Source organism: Dromiciops gliroides, chromosome 4 (genome assembly GCF_019393635.1).
Source record: "Dromiciops gliroides isolate mDroGli1 chromosome 4, mDroGli1.pri, whole genome shotgun sequence".
Classification (NCBI taxonomy): Eukaryota; Metazoa; Chordata; class Mammalia; order Microbiotheria; family Microbiotheriidae; genus Dromiciops; species Dromiciops gliroides.
In genome coordinates, this window is record NC_057864.1 from 235,888,252 (window position 1) to 235,911,628 (window position 23,377).

Sequence of the window (23,377 nt, forward strand, 5' to 3'; positions counted from 1 at the left end):
GGTGAGGAAGAGTGTGAAGTTGAAGGCATCTTTCCCACCTCATTCCATGGAAGCTATTGGAAAAACTGTCCAAAATGGAAAGAAAATTCATCATCCTGGGCCTCAGTCAGCCAATCATCAAGAAACAAATCTAGTCAATGGGGACCAATCAGAGAAGCTTCTAATGCCTTTCAAGCAAAGTTCCTATCCTCCAGCATCAGTCCAGCCTCATGTTGGAGTTGCCCCAGTCTAGGAAATCAGGGGTTCCTTGATCACCCATGCTTATCCTGAATGGGAACTGTGCACTGTTTTATGGAGGCGTAGAAATGTCCAGATCCCAGCTTGCCCATTTATGTAAAGCCAGGATAGAGGTAAAACTGCGAATTTTTATGTTCCAAGGTGAAGCCCTGGGTGGGTTCACAAACTATATGATTGTGAAACCTCCAAGATGGAACCAATCGGCTGGGAGCCCAGAATTTTTGACAGATATGTCATAGAGGAGATTGTGTTGTATGAGCTGCACCAAACTGTGGCTAATGGGACTCGCTTCAGTTGAGCCGTGGGGGAGGATCACCGAGATGAGGAGGCCTCCGGGTGTCCTAGAGGAGACAGACTAAGGTATTGTCCTTAGTGCTTTACTTCCGGAGTCGTGGTTGTCAGGGGTTTCAGAGGCTTGTGGTCTGTATCCTAGGGTCCCGCCCTCTCCAGTGCTGAATCTTCCCCAAACACCCCGGAAGCTCGCGGTGAGTGGGATGGGGTCCCTCTGGACCGTCCCAGGTCGGGGTGTGGAAGACACGCACCACCTTCCGTCCCTCCCTCTGCAGCCGGAAGCGCTGCTTTCTCGGAGAAGAGGCTGAGTGGGGCAAGGGCTTCGATGATGCCCGGGTGGGGCCGGGTGGGTGAGGGATCGTAAGCTCCTCTGGGGCTGAGGCGGACTATCTGTCCACGCCTCGCGTCCTTCGTGTAGCCTCGGTCCGGGCAGGTCCGGCTGCGGGCCCTGGGTCCCGGGTGGCTCCCCTTGATGTTGCGGAGCCTTGGAGGAAGCCTGTTGAAGGCGCTGGAGACCGGGGATTGCCAGTGACCCGCTGCTCCAAGCGCGCCCTGCGCTTTTCACTGGGGAAGCCCCTGCACTGTTTGGATGGGATGGAAACATTTTCTGCTTTTTGTACCTTTCGGTCTCATCGCCTGACTTTTCCCACCTCTTTACGGTGGGTTTAATTTGCATTGTAAACAGGGCTAATTTGAATCCAAGATTTTTCAAGCTAGTTTGAATGTAGTTTAATAAAGTCCTACCTCGGCTAAAGTTTTTATTGTGATGCCTCATTGTAGCTTGGAGGTGCCTGGGTCTGGGGAAAGGTAGGATGTGCCAGCAGAACACGAGCTCTTCAGGGTTCTTCCAGGATTTCCAGTGTGGGCAGGTAAAGTATTTGTGTATGAAGGACCAACCTAGCTAAGTGTGGAGAGGTTCCTGACCCAGAAGTTACAACGATAGAAACTCAAAAAGACCATTTCCTAAGATGGAGAGAGGTTTCCATCTCCATCAGTGGAAAAAAGACACACCAGTGACATCAAGTGTTCCAGAAGTATGAAGTAAGTATTCATAAAATCATAGAGTATAAGAGCTGGAAGGGAATTTAGACATTGTCTAGACTCTAGGCCAAATCCTTCATTTGACAGATGCAACAGGGCTAGAGAAGTGAAGTAAATGGTTTGCCCAAAGTGACAAAGTAAATTTATAGTACAAGTAAGAGTATAATCCTGGTCATTTCTCATTCGACTCCATCAAAGATTCTTTGTTTTATACATTTTTATCATAGTTTTTGTTTTATATTATATGCAGTTTCAAATATACTCCTCCCTGTTAGTAAACCTTTGCCTTGTAACAGCATTCAGCAAAACTAATACATCCAATCCATTTCAAAAGGTATTCATGCAGTGTAAAATGTAAATCAGGTATAGGATAATCATTTTCCTCCACATAAAATAGGTGTTTAACACAAGATATTTACAAATTTACCTTTAAAAAGCTAGTATATGCAATATTCCACACCCATAGTTCCCCCAACTCTAATAAAAGAAGGTAGATTTTTTTTTTCAACTCCTATCTGGTGCTAAGCTTGGTCACTATAATTATTTAGTGCTATGAAATACTTTCTTTTCCTCTGTTTTTCTATCCTGTAATAACTAATTAAGTTACCTCTGATCACAACCTGGTTTTCATAGCGAATGAAGTACTCCCTTTGCTACTATGCATGGATGCTTATTCTCCTTTCAGTCAGGTTAGAATTTAATAGTAAAGAAGATCCATAACCGAATGCATATTTGGCTCTGTTGTAGATCTACAAACCTACTCAAATGTTTGAATTTTTTCAATACCATATATATATATACATATATATGTACATATATATATATTCACCTACTAATGGATTAGGTGCTATAGGAGATAAAACAATAGATGATCATACTGGCTGGAGTTTATAGTCTAGTTGTGAGACAGTCACAGTAACTCACAATTGTGTGACATGTTAAAGTTTGGAAAGTGCTTTCTCCACAACAATCCTGTGAATAAGGTGGCAGATAAGGCATAAACACAGAAAAAACAAATGATAATACAGGTCTGAGATAAGGCATAAACACAGAAAAAAAATGATAATACAGGTCTGTATCTGAGTGATTATGAAATAGTAAGTTGTGGGAAATCAAATTAGGGCAATATCATTGTGGTCTGGAATAATTGGGGAAGTCTTCACCACCTCGTACCTGAAGATAAGCAAGATATGGTTGAGTAAAGGAGGGAAATAGAATGTTCAAAAGTGGAAAGATGCTTGAAAGTAGAAGAGGACCTTAGATATCATCTAGTCCTATCTTCTTATTTTACAGAGAAGGAAACTGAGACCCAGAAAGGTTAAGTAATTTGTCCAAGGTTACCAAGCCAGCTAAGGTAGCTAGTTAGTACAGTGGATATAGCACCCGCCCTGGAGGCCAGAGGACCTGAGTTCAAATCTGCCTCAGACATTTGATGCCTACTATTCTGTGTGACCCTGGGCAAGTCACTTAACCCCAGTTGCCTCAAGTTGTACTGTTGTATATGTTGTCACTGGATCCAGATGGCTGTGGAGGAGAGAGTGAGGCTGGTGACTTTGCATAGTCCTTCCTCATTTAAATCCAATTCATTGCAAATCATGATTTCACATCCTGGTATCATGTCCCTCTCGGAGAATGAAGGACAAACAACAAACTCAACCTGGGTTCAGGATTAGAGCCAGAGGCTGTTAAATTCTGTTTCAATGTTCTTTACACTGCCTTCTGCTGTTCAGGGCATATCAAGGACACCACCGTGCCTGGGCTGAGAATTCGAGTATGGAAGCAGGTGGAGAGCATCCCAGAAACAAAGATTGGTACCAGATTGTCAAGGACTTTGACTACCAAACTGTAGAGTTTTGATTTCATAATCATTAAACATTAAGAAGCTTTTGAAAGTTCTTGAGCTCAAATTTGAATTGATGAGAGTATTTTAGGTATCTGTTTTCTGTTATTTAGAGTACTCTGTTAGAGGTATGATGAATAGAAGGAGCTAAAATGTACATGTATTAAAATATATTTTCTTTTATAAAGAAATATTTATTGTGTATCTGGTGGTGTGAGGTACACCAGAGGCCAGGGATGTACATTTGCAATAGACCAAAAATAGTTGTGACTCAGGACTGCATATAGCTTTGGGACATACTGTGAGTTTGGAGGAAAAAAAATTAGAATGGTTTGAAAGTCTTAGATGACTGGTCTGCTAGAAAAGGTAATGCAAGAGAATCCAGTGGATATCTGGTCCAACTCACACCTGAAAGGAAAGGACTTTATAAGGGAAATCCACCACCTCTAAAGAGAACCCATTCTACCTCTGGACAGGTCAGATTGTTAGGAAGTTTTTTTTTTCCTTACATAAAGCCTAAATTTGCCTTTCTGCAACTTCTGCTGATTTATTCTGGTTCTGGCTACCAGGGCCAAACAGAAAAAGTTTAATCCTTCCTTCAAATGACAGCACTGTCATGTTCCTCCTGAGTCTTCTCTAAGCTAAGTAACTCCAGTTCTTTCAACCAAACTTTATATAACATGGCTCCAAGCCCCTTTCTCATCCTGCTTCCCTTCTTCTGGATAATTTTTAGCTTATTAATGCCTTTCTTAAACTGTGTTGTCTAGAACTGAATACAGTATGCCAGATGAAGTCTGACCAGGGCAGAATACAATAAGACTATTACTTTCTTATTCATGAAAGCAATGCCTCTTTATGCAACCCAAAGTCTCATTAGCTTTTTTGGTTCCCACCCCTGACTCAGTCCACAAGTATTTACTATGTGCCAGGCACTGTGCCAAGTGCTAGGGATAAAAAACAAATAGGGAGCTATTCATGCCCTTAGTGAACTTATATTCTAATGAGGAAGACAACATGAATACACACATATAATGAATATAAATTTTGTTTGTTTGTTTTTAATTTTTTTTAGTGAGGCAATTGGGGTTAAGTGACTTGCCCAGGGTCACACAGCTAGTTAAGTGTCTGAGGTCAGATTTGAACTCAGGTCCTCCTGAATCCAGGGCCGGTACTCTATCCACTGCGCCACCTAGCTGCCCCATGAATATAAAATTAATACAAAGTAGTTTTGGGAGGGGAGTGAACTAGTAACTGGTGGGAGGGTGGGTTAGGAAGGGCTTCATTATAGAAGGTAATGCTTAGGGACAGCGAGTACAAAGTTATGATGGTGGGAGACTGGAGTGTCACATGTACAGACCAGTATGGTTGGATCATAGAGTGTGAGGAGAGGAGCATTGTGTAAGAAGAGTGAAATATAGGAATGGGTCAGGTTGTGAAGAGCTTTAACTGTCAAACAGAGGAAGTTAAATTTGATTTTAGGAAAATTCTTTTGGATTGAAATGGAAAGAGGCTTGAGGAGATCTCAGATCTTTTCTAAACGAAATGGTGTCTAATCATGCCTCCTCCAACTAGTACTTTAGAAGTTAAATTTTTGTACCTATTTAACAGATTAGAGTTTGCCCAATATTTCAGCATATAAGATGTTTTTGCATCCAGACTCTTGTTATCCAGTATGCTAGCCACCCCTCCCAGGTTTGTTCATCTCCAGACTTGAGATGCATGGAAGTCATTGGTGAAAATGTTAAACAGCACAGGGGCCACAGGGATCCCTGAGGTACTCCACTAGAGACATCTTGCCATGTTGACATTTCACCATTAGAACAAGCTATTTCTCCTCTCTCAGCTTCAGATTCCTCATTTGTAAAATGGGGATAATAATAGTACCTACCATAGAGAGTTTGTGAGGATCAACTGGGATAATGTGGAAAGTGTTTTGCAAACTTTAAAGTCCTATATTAAAAAAAAAAGAAAACAAACAAAAACCCTGAAGATCTTGGCAATTGGTCCTATCATTTCCTAATAAAAGAGAGAGAGAAGAAATGGAAACAGTGTCAGATTTTGTATTCTTGAGCTCAAAGATCACTCCCGATAGCACCTGCAGCCATGAAATTAAAAGACTTTTCTCCTTGGAAGGAAGGTTATGGCAAATCTGGACACCATATTAAAAAGCAGAGACATCACTTTGTCAACAAAGGTCCATATATTCCAAGCTATGTTTTTTCCAGTATCAGTGTATGACTGTGAGAGTTGGATTATAAGGAAAGTTGAATTGTGGTGCTGGACAAGACTTTTGAGAGTTCCTTGGGCAGCGAGGTCAAGTCAGTCAATACTTAAAGAAATTCAGGCTATTCACTGGAAAGAAGGCCAAATACTGAAATTGAAGCTTAAATATTTTGGCTACATACTGAAAAGACAGGACTCATTGGAAAAGACTCTGATATTGGGAAAGATTAATGGCAAAAGGAAAAATTTACAGTAGAGGATGAGATGGGTAAATAGTATCATAGAAACAACAAACATGAACCTGTACAGACTTTGGGAGTGGATGATAGAAGGGCCTGGTCTGCTACGGTCAGTGGGGTCATGAAGGGTTGGACATGACTCAACAACAACAAATAAATGCTAGATGTTACTACTACTACTAATATGACTAGCACAACTACTAATTATAATAATAATATTCTAGCTAGCTATCTGCTTCTAAATTTGTAGAATTTTATTATCATCTAGTCCATATTTCTTCATCTTTTCTACAAAAAATGAGCTACTTTATCAAAATTTTTAAAAGGGAAAGAAAACAAATGAAAAGGGAACCTAGGATATTCTGATGGAGCTCCCAATCTTATATCAAGGAATCTGAATTCTCACTAAGTGAATCTGTATTGTCATTAAGTGAAAGACTGATAAGTTTCCTGTGCACATAATCCAAGGGATACCAGTTGAGTTGGCAGATCAGGTATCTGTGAGGGAAGTCCCTTTTCCTTGAAGCTAAAGAAAGGGAAGCTCACTTCTCTAGATAGTAAATAGATTAAAGCAAAGCTTCTTAAACTGTGGGTTGTGACCCCATGTAGGGTTGTATAACTGAATGGGGGGGGGGGTCTGCAAAAAAAATTGGCAGTAAATATTTCATTTGCATACTCATTATATACCCCCCTCTCTCTCTATATATATATACACACACCTCTCTCTCCATATATATATATATATATATATATATATATATATATATATATACACACATACCAGGGTCATGTAAAATTTTTCAGACAAAAAGGTGTCATGAGTGGAAAAAGTTTAAGAAAACTTGGGCTAAAGGGGGCCCTGGAGGTAGGATTAAGACAGCTTCCCCCAACAGATGTCAGGACTAGTTCCCTAGAAGAAGGGACTGTTGACCAGGAAAATAAGTAAACATATCATAAACAAAAGTGTCAGTTTAATACTATAAATCATAGGACCAACCTCTGTATTTTAAAGATAAAGAAACAAGCCTACTAGAGAGGTTACGTGATTTCTCCAGGGTCACACATGTAGTAAGCATGGAGTGGGATTTTAATCACACCCTGTAACTTTAGGTTAAGTACTTTTTCCACTGTTATGTTAGTTGAGTACCTCGAGACTGCATACTACTAACTTACTTCAAATGCATATAGTTTATACTCTCCAAATTCTCTTATACTATTAAAAATTGATTGTGGGGGCAGCTAGGTGGCGCAGTGGATAGAGCACCGGCCCTGGATTCAGGAGTACCTGAGTTCAAATTCGGCCTCAGACACTTAACACTTACTAGCTGTGTGACCCTGGGCAAGTCACTTAACCCCAATTACCTCACTAAAAAAAAAAAAAAAAAAGTAAAAAAAAAAAATTGATTGTGTACTGGACCTCTGAGCGTACTGTCCTGCAGTGATCATGGTGAAGATTGGTTATTCCCAAAGAAGAAAAATTGGGGCAAGATGTGGATTCTTTGGAGGAAAAATTCACCCCTTTCAGCTGGTGGAAGCATAAAAAATTCACCCTTTCAGCTGGTGGAAGCATAAAATTCACTGTCCTAGTTGTTATTTACCAATTCCCAGGATATTCACTCTCCTTTTTTCAGTAAGTTCAGCTCCTGGTTCATAGTTTCTTTCTCCATGCCAATTCCTTCTAGGGTATTTCAACATAAATATTAAATATTGATATTCTCTCAAATGCCTCAACTTTCTAATTCCTTAATGCACTTCATTCCCATGACCTACTTTTTCACTTCACTCCAGATTTCTACCCCAGTGTTGGTGAACCTTAGATCTTACCATCACACAGAAGTGTTTCTTTTTTATCAGTCAATAAATCCACAGATATTTTTTCTATGCCAAACACTGGGGATATGAGACAAAGAATTAAACTTTGTATTTCCAAGGAGCTTACATTATTACATGGTCTTGATCTCTGAAACGTATTATCTAGTCATAAAACTTTATGTAAATATGATGAACTGTTATCATGGATCATAATAATGGAGACATGAATACTTCTTATTAAAGCTTCTATTTTTCTCACAAAATTAATGTATCAAGTAAAACATTATAAAATACTTTGTAACCATTAAATGCTACATAAATATAAACTTGTTATACTTTTTTCAAGATAGCCTTAAAGGTTTTCTTATTTTATCATAGCCTCCTCTCTCTAATAATCAATGTAATGGAGAAGACAGCATTAAGATGTTCTTAATAGCAATAAATTATAATTAATAAGTCATTTTTATTGGCCTTTCTAGACTCTTTTGTATCCTTGAATGAATTTCCCTCCCCAGTAATAGCCAACATACTAAGAATGCTTTTGTCAAATGCAGTTTATTTATTGTCTCAGAGTTCTGTCCTGGGCCTACTTTTCCCTATATATTAGCTCATTTAACTGCACCACGAATGTCATGAGAATTTCATGAAGGGAAAAAGGACTTGCTGTAACCTGGAGTTATGATTATGTCCTGTGGTTACATGTTTTTTCCAGGAAAGAGTCCACTCTCCCTTGGAGAGATTGTGCCCCTGGTTTGGGGGATGTTACTCTAACTAGCCTTGCTATAGCTGCTTAGTCTTTTTAGAAGTTAATTAACTTTGATAATGAATGGAGAGTCTACCAACAGTTGCTCATGACAGTTCTAGAAACACTAGCACTATAGCTTTTTCCTTATAACTTTGAGGGGAGAAGTATTCAGCTGCCCTCTGAGGACCCAACCAGTCAATGCAGTAATAGTTCAGGAATTAGCCTTGGACCACCTCCTCCAAGACCTCCTGGACTACCTTAATCTCACCATGTCTCGGTAGAGCTTCTACCCGTGAATCTCACTGTCCTGATTATTGATTACTCCCAGAGTAGTGCTTCACTTTGCTCCCTCCTGGAACTATGAACCATGATCAAATCAATTACTATTTCCCCTGGAACAGGGTGCATCAGACTATTCTCTTCTAGTTGTACTCATCAGCCTTCTAATTTTGAGACCAAAACTCCTCTTTCTGGTCACCACTTCCCTATGTGTGTCTTTCTAAGCTCCAGACAATATGTGCTTTTAAAATTTTTACTCATTCATCTAGTTTCTCCGCGTCCTTCATATTTGTTATTCCCTATGCCACCATAATAATCTACTACAGTACTATTTGTTCATTCCCTAATGAATGAGCACCAACTTTGTTTGTACTTCTTTGCCAACTCAAAAAGTTGTGGCTACGAATATTTTTGTATATATGCTAACCTTTCTCTTCTGTCTTAGGGGCAGTTCATTTATCTTGTATTGACTTTATCATATAGAGTAACCATTAATCTTATGCTTGGGGATTTTTCCTGATATTGAGGTTTATTATTTTTAATTCATTATCCCAGAGTCTATTTTTTATTAGGTTCTTAATGTATTTATACTTTTTCTATGTTAACAATTTATTCTTTAGGTCCCTGGACTGCCCCCAAAGAAATGACCAAGGGAAAATAAAGAAAAAACACCACCTCCCCATCACCTACCCTGGGAAGTGATCCTCCTAAACTTTGCAACCCTAAAATGGCAGCAGCTTTGGCTCTCCCAGCTCCAGAGGAGCAGGAGGAATTTCTGACAGTGAAGGTGGAGGAGGAGAATCATATGTGGGGGCAGGAATCTGGACTACAGACAAATAACCCTTACACTAGAGAGATCTTCCGGAGGCGGTTCAGGCGGTTCTGTTACCAGGAGACCCCTGGGCCTCGTGAAGCTCTTCGAAGGCTTAGAGAACTTTGCCTTCAGTGGCTGAGGCCAGAAGTGCACACAAAGGAGCAGATTCTAGACTTGTTGGTGCTTGAGCAGTTTCTCAACATTCTTCCAGAGGAGCTCCAGACCTGGGTGTGGGAACACCGTCCAGTGAGTGGAGAGGAAGCAGTAACTGTGCTGGAGGATTTGGAGAGAGAACTTGATGAGCCAGGAGAACAGGTGGGAAATGGAAGTGTGAGTTGTTTTAGGAGAATGAGGGTTTGAACCAACTGGATGAAAAAAAAAGAGAAACAGGGATGCAAGGATAATTAGTAGGCATGGTTCAATCTGTTCTCAGTATTTTAACTTTTCTCTTGTTTTTTGTTTCTCCAGGCCCCAAAGTTAGACACTTGTTCAGTTCTTTATGCTCTAATTTCTGATATTTAAACTCTGATTCTTGGTAATTGCCTCACAAATCTGACTATATTTAATTGCCCCCAGGTTCCAACTCATGCTCATAAACAGGAGATGTTCTTGGAGGAAATAATGCCTATGGAAGTAACACAGGAGTCACCAAATGTTCAGTTCCAGCCCTTGGGAAAACAGATCCAATGTAAATCACAGGAGATGCATCCTGTTAAAGAAATTGGTGAGAAGCAAAATTTCATCTGGAAACCCACTACCCCCTATAATTTGACATTCTCTGAGTATTTTTGTAGAAGAGATTCTACAGAGAGTCTCTCTCTACAGAATAAACAGGATTTGATTTGCTAGACAAGTATTGTCTTTAACCTTGAAATAGGATACAGGTAAAATACCATTATAAAGACTGCCTTTATGATAACAGGGCTCTCCAAGACCTAGTGAATGTTCATAGACAAGAACTGTTAATCTGTTAACAATGAATGATCCCGTGGCATAATTGCCTTCTCCAATTTTTCTCTATAACAGTTAAAAAAAATTTTTTTTGTTTTAATCAGCCAAAATCTTCCTTCTTCCTCTCCCCTTCAAGTTTTCCCTCCCCACCCCCCAATTGGGAACACACTAAAAGCTAAACCAATTACAAACAGGTATAGTCAATCCAAACAACTTTCCACATTGGCCATGTCCAAAAAGAATATTTATCTCCTTCTACATTCCATGCATGTTTCATCAGCAGTGCTCTGGAATTGTGGTTGGTCATTACACTGATAAGACTTTAGCAAAATTGTATTTTATCACATTTATATACCATAACTTTCTTTTTTTCTTTCTTCCCCCCCATTTATTTAGAATTTTATTTTTCCCAAATTACATGTAAAAATAATTTTTAATGTTGATTTTTAAAACTTTGTATTCCAAATTCTCTTCCTCCCTCCCCACCCCCCTTAAGAATGCAAGCAATTCATTATAAGTTATGCATGTGTAGTCATGCAAAACATTTCCACATTAGTCAGGTTGTGAAAGAAAACAGAAAAAAAAAACAAGAAAAAGTAACTAAAAAAAATATGCTTCAGCCTGTATTCAGACACCATCAGTTCTTTCTCTGGAGATGGATTGAATTTTCCTAAGTCTTTCAGAGTTATCTTGGATCGTTGCATTGCTGAAAACAATCAAATCATTCACAGCAGATCATATTATCCCATATTATTGTTATTTTGTATACAGTACATTTCACTTTGCATCAGCTCAGTTATATCTTTCCAGGTTTTTCTGGTAGCATCCTGTTCATCATTTCTTATAGCACAATAGTGTTCCATCACAATCTCATCCCACAATTTGTTCAGCCATTCCCCAATTGATGGACATCTCCTCAATTTCGAATGCAACTTTTTGTTTTTTATCTCTTTTTGGATACTGACCTAGTAGTGGTATTACTAGGTCAAAGAGTATACATGGTTTTTATATCCCTTTGGCCATAGTTCCAACTTGCTCTACTGAATGTTTGAATCAGTTTACAACTTCACCAAGAGTGTATTAATGTCTCATTTTCCCCATATCCCCTACAAGATTTGTCATTTTTCTCTGCTGTCCTATTATCCAGTCCAATAGATATGAGGTAGTACCCCAGAATTGTTTTGACCTACATCTCTCCAATCAGTAGTGAGTTAGAGCATTTTTTTTTTCACATAGCTATAGGTAGCTTTGGTTATTTCATTTGAAAACTTCATATCTTTTGATCATCTATCAACTGGGGAATTGTTCTTATTTTAATAAATTTGACTCAGTTCTCTATATGTTTGAGAAATGAGGCCTGTCAGACAAACTTTATTTAAATTTTTTTTAACAGTTACTATTGCTAACTGTATTTCTCTCCATCCTAATCTCTCCCCACGATATTTACTGTTTTCTATCTTCTTTCACCCTGTCCCTCCTCAAAAGTGTTTTGCTTCTGAATGCCCCCTATTCCAATCTGCCCTTCCTTCTATCACCCCCCCCCCGCCCATCCCCTTCCCCTGCTACTTTCTTGCAGGGTAAGATAGATTATTATACCCAATTGAATGTGTATGTTATTCCCTCTTTTAGCCAATTCTGATAAGAGTAAGGTTCACTCATTCCCCAGTACCTCCCTCATCTTCCCCTCCATTGTAAAAGCTCTTTTGCACCTCTTTTATGTGAGATAATTTACACCATTCTACTTCTCCTTTTCCCTTCTCTCAATACATCCCTCTTTCCTCAACCCTTATTTATTTATTTTTTTTTAGTGAGGCAATTGGGGTTAAGTGACTTGCCCAGGGTCACACAGCTAGTAAGTGTTAGGTGTCTGAGGCTGGATTTGAACTCAGATACTCCTGACTCCAGGGCCAGTGCTCTATCCACTGCGCCACCTAGCTGCCCCAACCCTTATTTTTTTAATATCATCCCTTCATGTTCAACTCACACCTGTGCCCTCTGTCTAAATATACTCCATCCATCTGCCCTAATAATGAGAAAGTTCTTATGAGTTACAAGTATCAGCTTCTCATGTAGGAATGTAAACAGTTTAACCTTTTAATATCCCATATGATTTCTTTTTCCTATTTACATTTTTATGCTTCTCTAGGGTCTTGTATTTTATTTATTTTTTTTCATTAATGGCAATAATCAAGTAAACAAATTTATTGAATTCAACAGCAGGTAACCATCCAATAAAATACATTTAAGGGGAAACAGTGTAGACATGAAGTACAAAATGTGTGTAACAAGGTAACAAAACATATTAAAAAGGAGCCATTTGAAGAGTACAACAATGCAGAAAACACAAAAGGTAGCTTTTCAACAGTTTGTACAACCTTGAAGTAAAGGATACACTTATCAAAAAAACATTAAAAATACATAAAGGTGGGGCAGCTAGGTGGCGCAGTGGATAGAGCACTGGCCCTGGAGTCAGGAGTACCTGAGTTCAAATCTGGCCTCAGACACTTGACACTTACTAGCTGTGTGACCGTGGGCAAGTCACTTAACCCCCATTGCCTAAAAAAAAAAATACATAAAGGTGGAGGATTACAACATTAGTGATAAACTAATCTACCCAACCAATTAAGGCAAGTTGTTTGCAGGACTAATTTTAGGGTCTTGTATTTGAAAGTCAAATTTTCTATTCAGCTCAGATCTTTTCATCAAGAATGCCTGAAAATCCTCTCTTTCATTGATTCCCATTTACCCCCAGTTTTGCTTGGTAGGTGATTCTTGGTTGTAATCCCAGTTCCTTTGCTCTCCTGAATATCATATACCATGCCCCACGATCCTTTATTGTAGAAGCTGCTAGATCTTGTGCTATGGCTCCACTGTACTTGAATTGTTTCTTTCTGGCTGCTTGCAATATTTTTTCCTTGACCTTGGAGCTCTGGAATTTGGCTATAATATTCTTGGATGTTTTCATTTTGAGATCTCTTTCAGGAGGTGATCAGTGTTTCTTTCAATTTCTATTTTACCTTCTGCTTCTAGAATATCAGGGCAATTTTCCCTAACAATTTCTTGGAAGATGATGTCTAAGCTCTTTTTTTGATCATGTCTTTCAGGTAGACCAATAATTTTCAAATTATCTCTTCTGTATCTATTTTCCAAGTCAGTTGTTTTTCCAAGGAGATATTTCATATTACCTTCTATTTTTTCATTCTTTTTTTTTTGCTTTATTGTTTCTTGATTTCTCATAAAGTCATTAGCTTCCATTTGCTCAATCCCAATTTTTAAGGAATTATTTTCTTCAGAGAGTTTTTGTACCTTCTTTTCCATTTGGCCAATTCAGCTTTTCAAGGCATTGGCTTTTTGTACCTCTTTTACCATTTGGTCCAGTCTGTTTTTTAGGGTGTTATTTTTTTCAGTATTTTTTGTGGGTCTTTTACCAAGCTGTTGACTTTTTTTCATGATTTTCTTGTATCACTCTCATTTCTCTTTCCATTTTTTCCTCTACTTCTCTTACTTTATTTTCAAAGGCCTTTTTTTAGCACTTCTGTGGCCTGAGACCAATTCATATTTTTCTTGGAAACTTTGGATGTAGGAGCTTTGCCTTTATTATCTTCTGTGTGTGTATTTTGATCTTTCTTGTCACCATAGAAACTTTCTATGGTCAGTATTTTTTTCTGTTTTCTCATTTTTCCAGCCTACTTCTTGACTTTGGACTCTTTGTTAAAGTGGGGCACTGCTTCCAGGGTGGAGGGCACACTGTCCCAAGCTTCAAGAGGTTTGAGAAGCTGTTCTCTGAGATATTTCTAGGAATTTGTAAGTCCTTAGTTCTTCCAAGGTGTATGATTTAAGGAGAGATATGTTTACTACTCTCCTGGCCTATGCTCTGGTCTTCAAGCAACTACAAGCCTGCTTTCCTGCCCTGGAACTGTAAAAAGTGTTTCACTATGGTTGCAAGCTCTTGTGTGCTTATGCTCCTTCCCCAACCAGGGACCCCCACCCAAGACTGTGACCTGGATCCGAGTATGGGTAAAACAACTGATTCTAGCCTCACTAATAGCAAAGAGACCCCTGTAATCTCCTTATGGCCAGTTGTTTGACCCCCTTACTGTCTGTGGGCTGAGTTTTGCTGCTGATTCAGAGGTTCCTAATTCCTGCTGCTGGTTTTCTGGGCCTGGGTCTGCACTAGGGTTGGATCTGCACTAGTGTGGCCTGCATTGGGCTACACCCCACTCTCAACCTGGTACAACAGACCTTTCTTGCTGACCTTCTAAAGTGTCTTTGGCTGGAAAATTATTTCATCCTGTCCTTTTGTGGGTTCTGTCCCTCCTCCCCCCATAACTTTCTATTTGCCAATTACAGGTACCTACTTAGATTCCCATTTTTTGCCAACTTAGAGCAATAAATATTTTTTACATCCTTAGAGTAATCCTTCTCTTATTCTTTCCCTATAATTCCCCCTCTCCACTTCTTTTCCATCTTTGATGAATGAAATGTATTTTTTTTACTCACCTGTGTGTGGGTATATATGTATATATGTATATATATATATATATATGTGTATATATATGTATATATATGTGTATATATATGTGTGTGTGTGTGTATGTATATATATATATATATATGTGTGTGTGTGTATGTATATATATATATATATTCTTCCCTACTTTGACCATTTGACATGAGCGTGAGGTTCAGGTGTCAGCCATTCCATCCCCATCCTTTTTCCTTTGTATAGATGTCTACTTATGCACCCGGATTATGTGAGATAATTTTCCCTAACCATCCTTCCCTTTCCCCTCTCCAAGTGTATTCTTCTTCCTATCTCTTTCCATTCTTCTCTTCAGATCATCAAGAATAACCATTTCTAGGCTTCCCTTGATTAGATTCTGTCTATAATCCCTGGTGATGATGGGGTTCAGAGGGGATACTTTATCATCTCATATTTGAATGTAAGCAGTTTATCCTCATTTATTCCTTTATCATTGTTAATTCATGTTTACTTTTTTATGTTTCTGTTCACTCCTTTGTTTGAACTTTAAAATTTCTACATAGCTCTGGGCCTTTCATCAGGAATGTTTCAGAAGGCCTGTATTTCATTAAAGGTACATTTTTTCCTCTGTAGATTTATATTCAATATTCTTGGCTTCTAGATAGTTGTTAGAGGGTTAGAGTAACAGGAAGTTTAACTATAATAGTAGATGAATTCTATTAATAGCTATGAAGCTATTGTGGGTTAACCAACAAGCATTATTAAATGCTTACTGTGTGTCAGGTACTATGTTAACACTGGGGATAGAAAGAATATGTGTATTGTATGAACTTAAAAAGATGAAAAATTGGGGTAGCTGGGTGTTGCAGTGGATAAACCACCAGTCCTGGATTCAGGAGAATCTGAGTTCAAATCTGGCCTCAGACACTTGACACTTACTAGCTGTGTGACCCTGGGCAAGTCACTTAACCCTCATTGCCCTGCAAAAAATAAAATAAAATAAAAAATGAAGGATTGTTGTAGAGGAGTGGTTAGAAAATAGTAGTCTGTGAAGTAGTGCCAAGATAGTAGAGTAATAGGAAATAATGCAGTAAGTTCCTCTCCATAAATTATACCTAAAAGATCAAGAAAATGCACCAGACTGAATATTACTGGGGAAAGTCAGAAAAAGGTACAATGAGTCATTTGTCAGGCTAAACTTAGTATAGGGAGATGGACAGGGAAGTCACTGGACAATGGAGACACAGTTGGATCAAGAGCATGCTGCGTGGCATACTCTAGCACCATAGGAGAAGGTGTGCACCAGGCAAGAGTAAATCTCAGAAGGATATGAGTCACCCTGAGACTCACAAGGGCACTTCAATGGGGACAGGTATTAAATGGCAGCTTTACTTGTTATTATGCAGTTCCTGTTGAAAATCCAAGGTTGAATGAGAAGGGGACCTGCACATTGGTAGTGGAGTTTCCTGAAGAGAGGCCCTGGGCTATGAGAAAGGAAGAAGATCAGAAGCTGCTAGTAATAGCAGCAGCAAGGAGAAATAAATCTAGGTTAATTAAACAAAATATTTTAAAAACCTCACAAAATTTAGGAACTCTGATCAACCCAAAGACTCATAGTGAAACATATTGCCTACCTCCTGATAGAAGGGATGGACAGCGCAGATTGAGACATACCTCTTTTAGACATGGCTAGAGAGATTTTTGGTTTTGCACATGTTTGTAACAGGGGTTTTCTTTTTCTTTCGCAATGGTGGAGGAAGGGAATGGTGGTGCTGAGGGAAGTGAGAGGCAGAGAAGGCTGGTCTTTGTTTGAAAATAAAATAAAATTTAATTAAAATAAAGCAGTAGTAGGAAACAAGGAATATATCTACTTCTCTTCCTTGTCTTGTGGATGGAAGAGAATAGAAGTAGCCTCTAATGAATTTATTAAACTATTCAAAAGTAAACATCTTTTTGTACTGTGATTATCTGTCAGGTTTTAATTTTTGCTCGTTTTATCTGGCCTATTTATAGTACATATTACTATTCCTACTTTCCTATCTGATTCTATTTGAACTTCTGTTCTATGTTAGAAAACTTTTGTAGTCATAGTCAAATCATGTGCTCTCAGAGAATAAGTCCCAGCTAAAATACTGACTACCTCAACTCCTACCCTCAGAGACCTTTCTTCAGACCTAGAGAACAGTTGATATGTGTATAATCTATTTTTTATTTTAGATGGCAAGACCAGCATTGAAAATGGAGAGTTAGCTCCAAAGCAGGAGACTTCTACAGAAATGGATAGAATTGACAAACTGAATTTTGATATTCTCCGGGGTCCTGAATGTAGAGAAACATGTGAGCAAGAAAGCAAATCAGAAAGACAACGGGGGAACCCTGCAGTGGAAAGACCTTATGTATGTGGTGAATGTGGGAAAAATTTCACTCAGAATTCCATCCTCATTGAACATCAGAGAACCCACACTGGAGAGAAACCTTATGAATGTGATGAGTGTGGGAGAGCCTTCAGTCAGAGGTCTGGCCTTTTCCAACATCAGAGACTCCACACAGGAGAGAAACGATATCAATGTAACGTGTGTGGCAAAGCTTTCAGTCAGAATGCAGGGCTTTTTCATCATCTGAGAATCCACACTGGAGAAAAACCTTATCAGTGTAATCAATGTAATAAAAGTTTTAGCCGGCGATCAGTCCTTATCAAACATCAGCGAATTCACACTGGAGAAAGACCTTATGAATGTGATGAGTGTGGGAAGAACTTCATTTATCATTGCAACCTTATTCAGCATCGGAAAATTCACACAGTGGCTGAGTCAAGCTAGCTCCTTACAGTAGGGACTAGGAGAGGGGCTAGACCTTCTGTTTCTTTGGTATAGGGAACGCCTAAATAAGGAAACCCTCTTTACCAATGCAGTTTGGCACTTTATAGTCTTAGAGAGTTGACTGGGGACACTGAGAGGTAGGTTAAGTGTCTTGTGAAGGGTCACAAAACCAGTGTGTGTCAGAAGTGGGAGTTAAACCCAAGTCTTCCTCATTCTGAGGTGAGCTCTCTATCTACTGTGCTGTGCAATAAGTGGGACAAAATTTACAGATGACAGAATTGTAGGCAGTTTATCTGGGGAATCAGTTCTTAATTTTAATCCTTTTTTGAGAATGAGAGGGTGTTAGCTGGGTTTAACTTTTTAGTATAATCTTCCAGGCAAACGTAGTGGTGGTGCTTAAACCATTCTCTGAGATAGGTGCTTATTTTAAATAATGTAAATGAATATTTTAATAATGTAATGAACTCAATTCAGAAGGAGCCACATTCTTAAGAAAATTCAAAATGCTACACTGATAATAACAGCTTTGTCAGGGTACTGCTTCCATACAACTCAATCATAGTGTATTCCCTAGAATGAATATCAAATATGCTTATCTGCTTGGTGCTCAAAAGGTGCCCTTCAGCCATTAAGTTTCTTTTCTTTTCTCTCTCTTCCACTTAATAGTATTTTATTTTTTCCAATTACATGTAACAATAGTTTTCAACATTTATTTATTTATTTATTTTTTAGTAAGGCAATTGGGGTTAAGTGACTTGCCCAGGGTCACACAGCTAGTAAGTGTTATGTGTCTGAGGCCGGATTTGAACTCAGGTACTCCTGACTCCAGGGCCAGTGCTCTATCCACTGCGCCACCTAGCTGCCCCTCAACATTTATTTTTAAAAGATTTTGAGTTCCAAATTTTTCTGCACACCCCAAAACAAGCAATAGGTTATATGTGTACAATCATGTTAAATATATTTCCATATTAGTCACGTGAAAAAAAATCAGAACAAAAGGGAAGAACCATGAGATAGGAAAAACAAAAAAGGGAAAGTTGTATACTTCAATTTTCAGTCATTAAGTTTCTCAGTCCATTTTTAATACCTGTTAATCTGCTTTGTAAAAGAAAGTTGAAAAACCAAAATACTTAGTATTTTCAATAGCCTGATCCCATTCATGCCTCCTAGTATAGTGACATATTCTTAGAACTGCAGAAGGAAGAAAGCCATGACAGGCTATCCTTCATAGAATTAAATTAGTACTCTCAGAATTATGGAAAATATATACTTTAGTATCTCTCCAGATTCTTTAGATGGGACTATAGCTTACTTATAGTTTTGTCATCACAGATAATTATGATGATAGTTTTTCATAAGCCTGCATATCATCAGCACTCCTTTTTAAAACAATCACCAAGGTTCCCATATATCAATCTTATATTCGCCCAGAGGTAAACTTTTTTTCTTTTTTTGGACAACATTGATTGAATAACTACTGTGTACAAAGTCTTATACTAGATATGCTGAAGGGATAAAGCAATATAAGACATGATTACCACTTTTGTGGAGCTGATAAGCTCTGTTTTCAGAAAATGGCTTTAAATACTGTCAGAGTGGGCAGCTAGGTGGCGCAGTGGATAAAGCACTGGCCCTGGATTCAGGAGGACCTGAATTCAAATTTAGTCTCAGACACTTGACACTTCCTAGCTGTGTGACCCTGGGCAAGTCACTTAACCCTCATTGCCCCTGCCAAAAAAAAAAAAAGTGAAATGATTGAATTATAAATCAGGGAAATTAATATATAATTTCATTATATGGTAATCTCAGCTATGTTTCAATAAATCTGCACTTCCACTATTAATATTGTATGGCCCAATATATGCCCTTCAAATTTTTTCATTGCTGTATTTTAATTTGTTGACCTTTTATATTTTTGTTGAATCCCCTTTACGATCCACATTATCCTCTATGTATTTAAAAGCTATCAGCTTCCATAACATGTCAGGAAATAGAACTTGAGCAACAACTCCTATCCTACTTTAGAAGAACGGGGAGGAGTACTTAATAGAAGTTGGGTAACTTCAGTACACTGTGTTGTTTTGTTGTAGTGTCATTGTTTTTCTTTAGGTTTGTTGCTAATTGTGAGTAATTTAAGGAATTACTATTATCAGAAAAATACTAATTTTTATTTTATGTGACTATTTTTTAAATCTTGAATATAATTTTTATTATGTATTTACACCAAAAATTTTAATGGCAGAAATGAATAGAAAAATTCAATATAAAGAAATTTGATTTATGGACAATTTTCCAGGAATACATACTTTATAAAGTTGAAAAAAATGCAAGATATATAAAAAACAATTAACCTGGGACACAGGACAAAGTCATCTAAGATTCATTGGACTACCTCAAATTCATGCCCCACAAAAAAGGGTGTGGGGGGTTGAGTTGAATATGATATAAATTAAAACTTCCAGATCTCTTAGAACCAAAGGGCAAAGTGAAAACAGAGCCCATTGGTCACCTCCTGAAAGGAAAAATCCCAGGAATGTCATAGCCAAAATCCAGATCAAGGTCAAAGAAAAAAAAATACTGAAAGAAGCCAACCAAAGATTAAAGTACCAAGAAGCCACAGTAAGGACCACCCAATTCTTAGCAGTTGCCACTATCAAAGAAGAGCTTGAAATATATTTTAAAAGGCAAAAGATAAAGGCTTACAAACACGCAATGCAAAGTACAATGGTACAGGGGGAGAAATGTCCCTTTAATGAAATAAAGGATTTCTCAGTATTCCTTATGAAAAAACCATAGCTAAGTATACACATTGAATGTAGTTGTCAAGACAAACACAAAAAGGTGCATTTGCTCAATTGAAAGGGACTATGTGGGGATAGTTTATATGCTAATAGGGAAATAATAAAAAAAATGCCTTGTCAGAACTTTAATATCTTCAGATGTCATAGAGAAAGGCAAATAAGTGAGACAGATGGCCTGGGAGTGATTTTGTTCTGTTTTGATGGTATACGGAATATATGGAAATGGAAGGGATAAGCAAGAAAGGGGAAATAAGAAGAGGGAAATCACTGCCTCACATAATAGTAGTTTATAAGATAATCAATATTTAAACAGAGAGAAAGGAACAGGCATTCCATGAGTCTCACTTTCATCTGAATCAGACAAAGAAAGGTTGAACAAAGTTATATCTCTTGCATCTCCCCTCCCCAGATCCCCTACACACATGTAGAGAGAGGTTGAAGCAGCACCATAGAAATACATCACACTCAAATGGGAAAAAGGAGGGGATAGAGAGAAAGAAGTACAAGAGGAATAAGTAAGGGAATAGTCACAAACAAAAGAAACTATCTTGGAGAGTGGAATGTGAAAGGAGATTTAAAAAGAAAGGAAGAAAGTAAAAACGGGATCAGGAATGGATTAAAAGGAAGAGAAGAGGGGCAATGTAAGAAAGAACATTTCATTTGTAGATCATGTGTTAGGCAAATTCTCTTTTATTTGTAAAGTAAGGGGGAGAGTGACATGAAGGAAATGCATTTGAGAACAGGAGAGAGGGAAATATGCAATTAATAATCACAACCATAAAAAGGAGTGAGATGATCTTTCCCATAAAACAGGATAGGATAGCAGAATAGATTAAAAAACAGAATGCAACATGTTATTTTAAAAATGCATTTCGATCAATAAATATTTACTAGGTACCTACTATGTGCTAGGCACAGTACAATACGATTTATGTTACGTGCTGGGGATACAAAAAGAGGTGCTCTCAAGGTGTTTGTAATCTAATGGAGGGGACAACATGCATACAAATATATACAAAAACAAGCTATATACAGGATAAATAGGAAATAATTAACAGGGAAGGCACTGGAATTAAGAAGGGATTGAGAAAGTTTCCAGTAAAAGATGGGATTTTAATGAGACTTAAAGGAATCCAGTAAAGTCAGCAGGCAGGGCAGAAAACAAAAGAGCATTTAAGCATGAGGAACAGCCAGAGAAAAAGCCCAGAGCTGAGAGATGGAGTGTCTTGTAGTGGACCAACTAGGCAGCCAGTGTCTCTGGGTCAAAAAGTATCTGGTGGGGAGTAAGATGTAAGAAGACTGGAAAGGCATAAGGGGGCTAGGTTATAAAAGTCTTTGAATGCCAAACAGAAGATTTTGCATTTGATCCTAGAAGCAAGAGGAAGCCACTATAGTTTGAGTAGGGTGGATGGTATGATGAGATATGACTTGAAAATGGCTTGAAATATGACAGAATTACAGAGTTAAAATGAGGGACTGGAGTCATCTACCACACTTAAGTTTTAACTTTTTTTTGAGGGGCAATGAGGATTAAGTGACTTGCTCAACGTCACACAGCTAGTAAGTGTCAAGTGTCTGAGGCTGTATTTGAACTCAGGTCCTTCTGAATCCAGGGCTGGTGTTTTATCCACTGCACTACCTAGCTGCTTCTACTTCATTTGTAATTTTAAAAGATGCATGGGTAGCAATTGTGATTTCACAGAAGGTGACAGTAAACACACAATAAAAAAATACAAGCAAGAAGAATGCATTATGCATAATGGTACTATAAATAATCAATATTAACACTTCGTATATTTATACCAAATAGCATAGTATTTAAATACTTAGAAATGTTCATTCAATTGCAAGGAGAAAGAGACAGTAAAATTATAATAGTAGGGGACCTCAATCTACTCCCTTTCAGACTTAGATAACTATAATAAAAGATAAATAAGTTAAAAATAGAAATAGAAAATTAGAGATAATAGATCTTTGATGATTACTGAATGGGAAGAGAAAGGAATTTACATATATCTTAGTTGTATACGGCACCTTTACAAAAACTATGTATTTGGGTATAAAGACCACCAAAAAATGCAAAAAGCAAAAATACTAAACATATTATTTACTGATCACAATGCAATAAAATTACATTAAATGAAAAGACTTTGAAGAAAAAATTTAAAATTACAGACTAGATAACAATCCTAAAGGATCAATGGATCAAACTGGAGAAACAACAAAAAAATTCATCAAAGAGAAATGACAATAATGAGACAATATACCAAAACTTACAGGATGAAGTTATAGTAGCCCCTGGGGAAAATTTTTTTTCTTTAAATACTTTTATCAACAAAAGAAAGATCAAAACAATGAACTAGACATACAACTAAAACAAACTAGAAAAAAGAAATCTAAAAACCCCAACTAAAGATTAATGTAGAAATTCTGAGATTCAAAGAAGATAATTAAACAATTGAAAGCAAAAACTCTCCCATTGAATTGGTACATAAAATTAGGAGCTTTTAAAAAATGAGTAAAATAGGCAAACTGCCAATCAGTTTTTTTAAAAGCAGAGAGAAAAACCCAATTGTTCATATCAAAAACTTAAAAGGAAAATTCTCAACACCTGAAGAGGAAATAAAGGAAGTGAGCAGAAACTATTTTGCTTAATTATATTAACAAAAGATAACTTAGAGGAAATGGATTAATATTTATAAAAATATAAATTACCCAGATTAACAAAAGACAAAATAGATTATTTAAATTACCCAATAACAGAAAAGGAAATTGAACAAGTCATAAGTGAATCCTCAAAGA

At 37.7% G+C, this 23,377-nt stretch overlaps 1 protein-coding gene across 5 annotated transcripts; it reads left to right on the top strand.

Annotated features, from left to right (window-relative positions):
- The first annotated feature begins 536 nt into the window (after nucleotides 1-536).
- LOC122752973 (zinc finger and SCAN domain-containing protein 23-like) lies at nucleotides 537-18,506 on the top strand. Of its 5 annotated transcripts, none has more exons than XM_044000010.1 (5): nucleotides 637-722; nucleotides 1,309-1,569; nucleotides 9,328-9,836; nucleotides 10,098-10,245; nucleotides 17,173-18,506. In XM_044000010.1, exons 3-5 carry the CDS (start codon nucleotides 9,435-9,437, stop codon nucleotides 17,772-17,774), a joined length of 1,152 nt encoding a protein of 383 aa, XP_043855945.1. In that variant the 5' UTR covers nucleotides 637-722; nucleotides 1,309-1,569; nucleotides 9,328-9,434; the 3' UTR covers nucleotides 17,775-18,506. The 5 variants fall into 5 exon arrangements, with proteins under 5 accessions (XP_043855947.1, XP_043855946.1, XP_043855945.1 ...); XM_044000008.1 differs by lacking the exon at nucleotides 637-722 and adding an exon at nucleotides 1,076-1,187; XM_044000012.1 differs by lacking the exons at nucleotides 637-722; nucleotides 1,309-1,569 and adding an exon at nucleotides 537-597.
- Nucleotides 18,507-23,377: the final 4,871 nt, after the last annotated feature.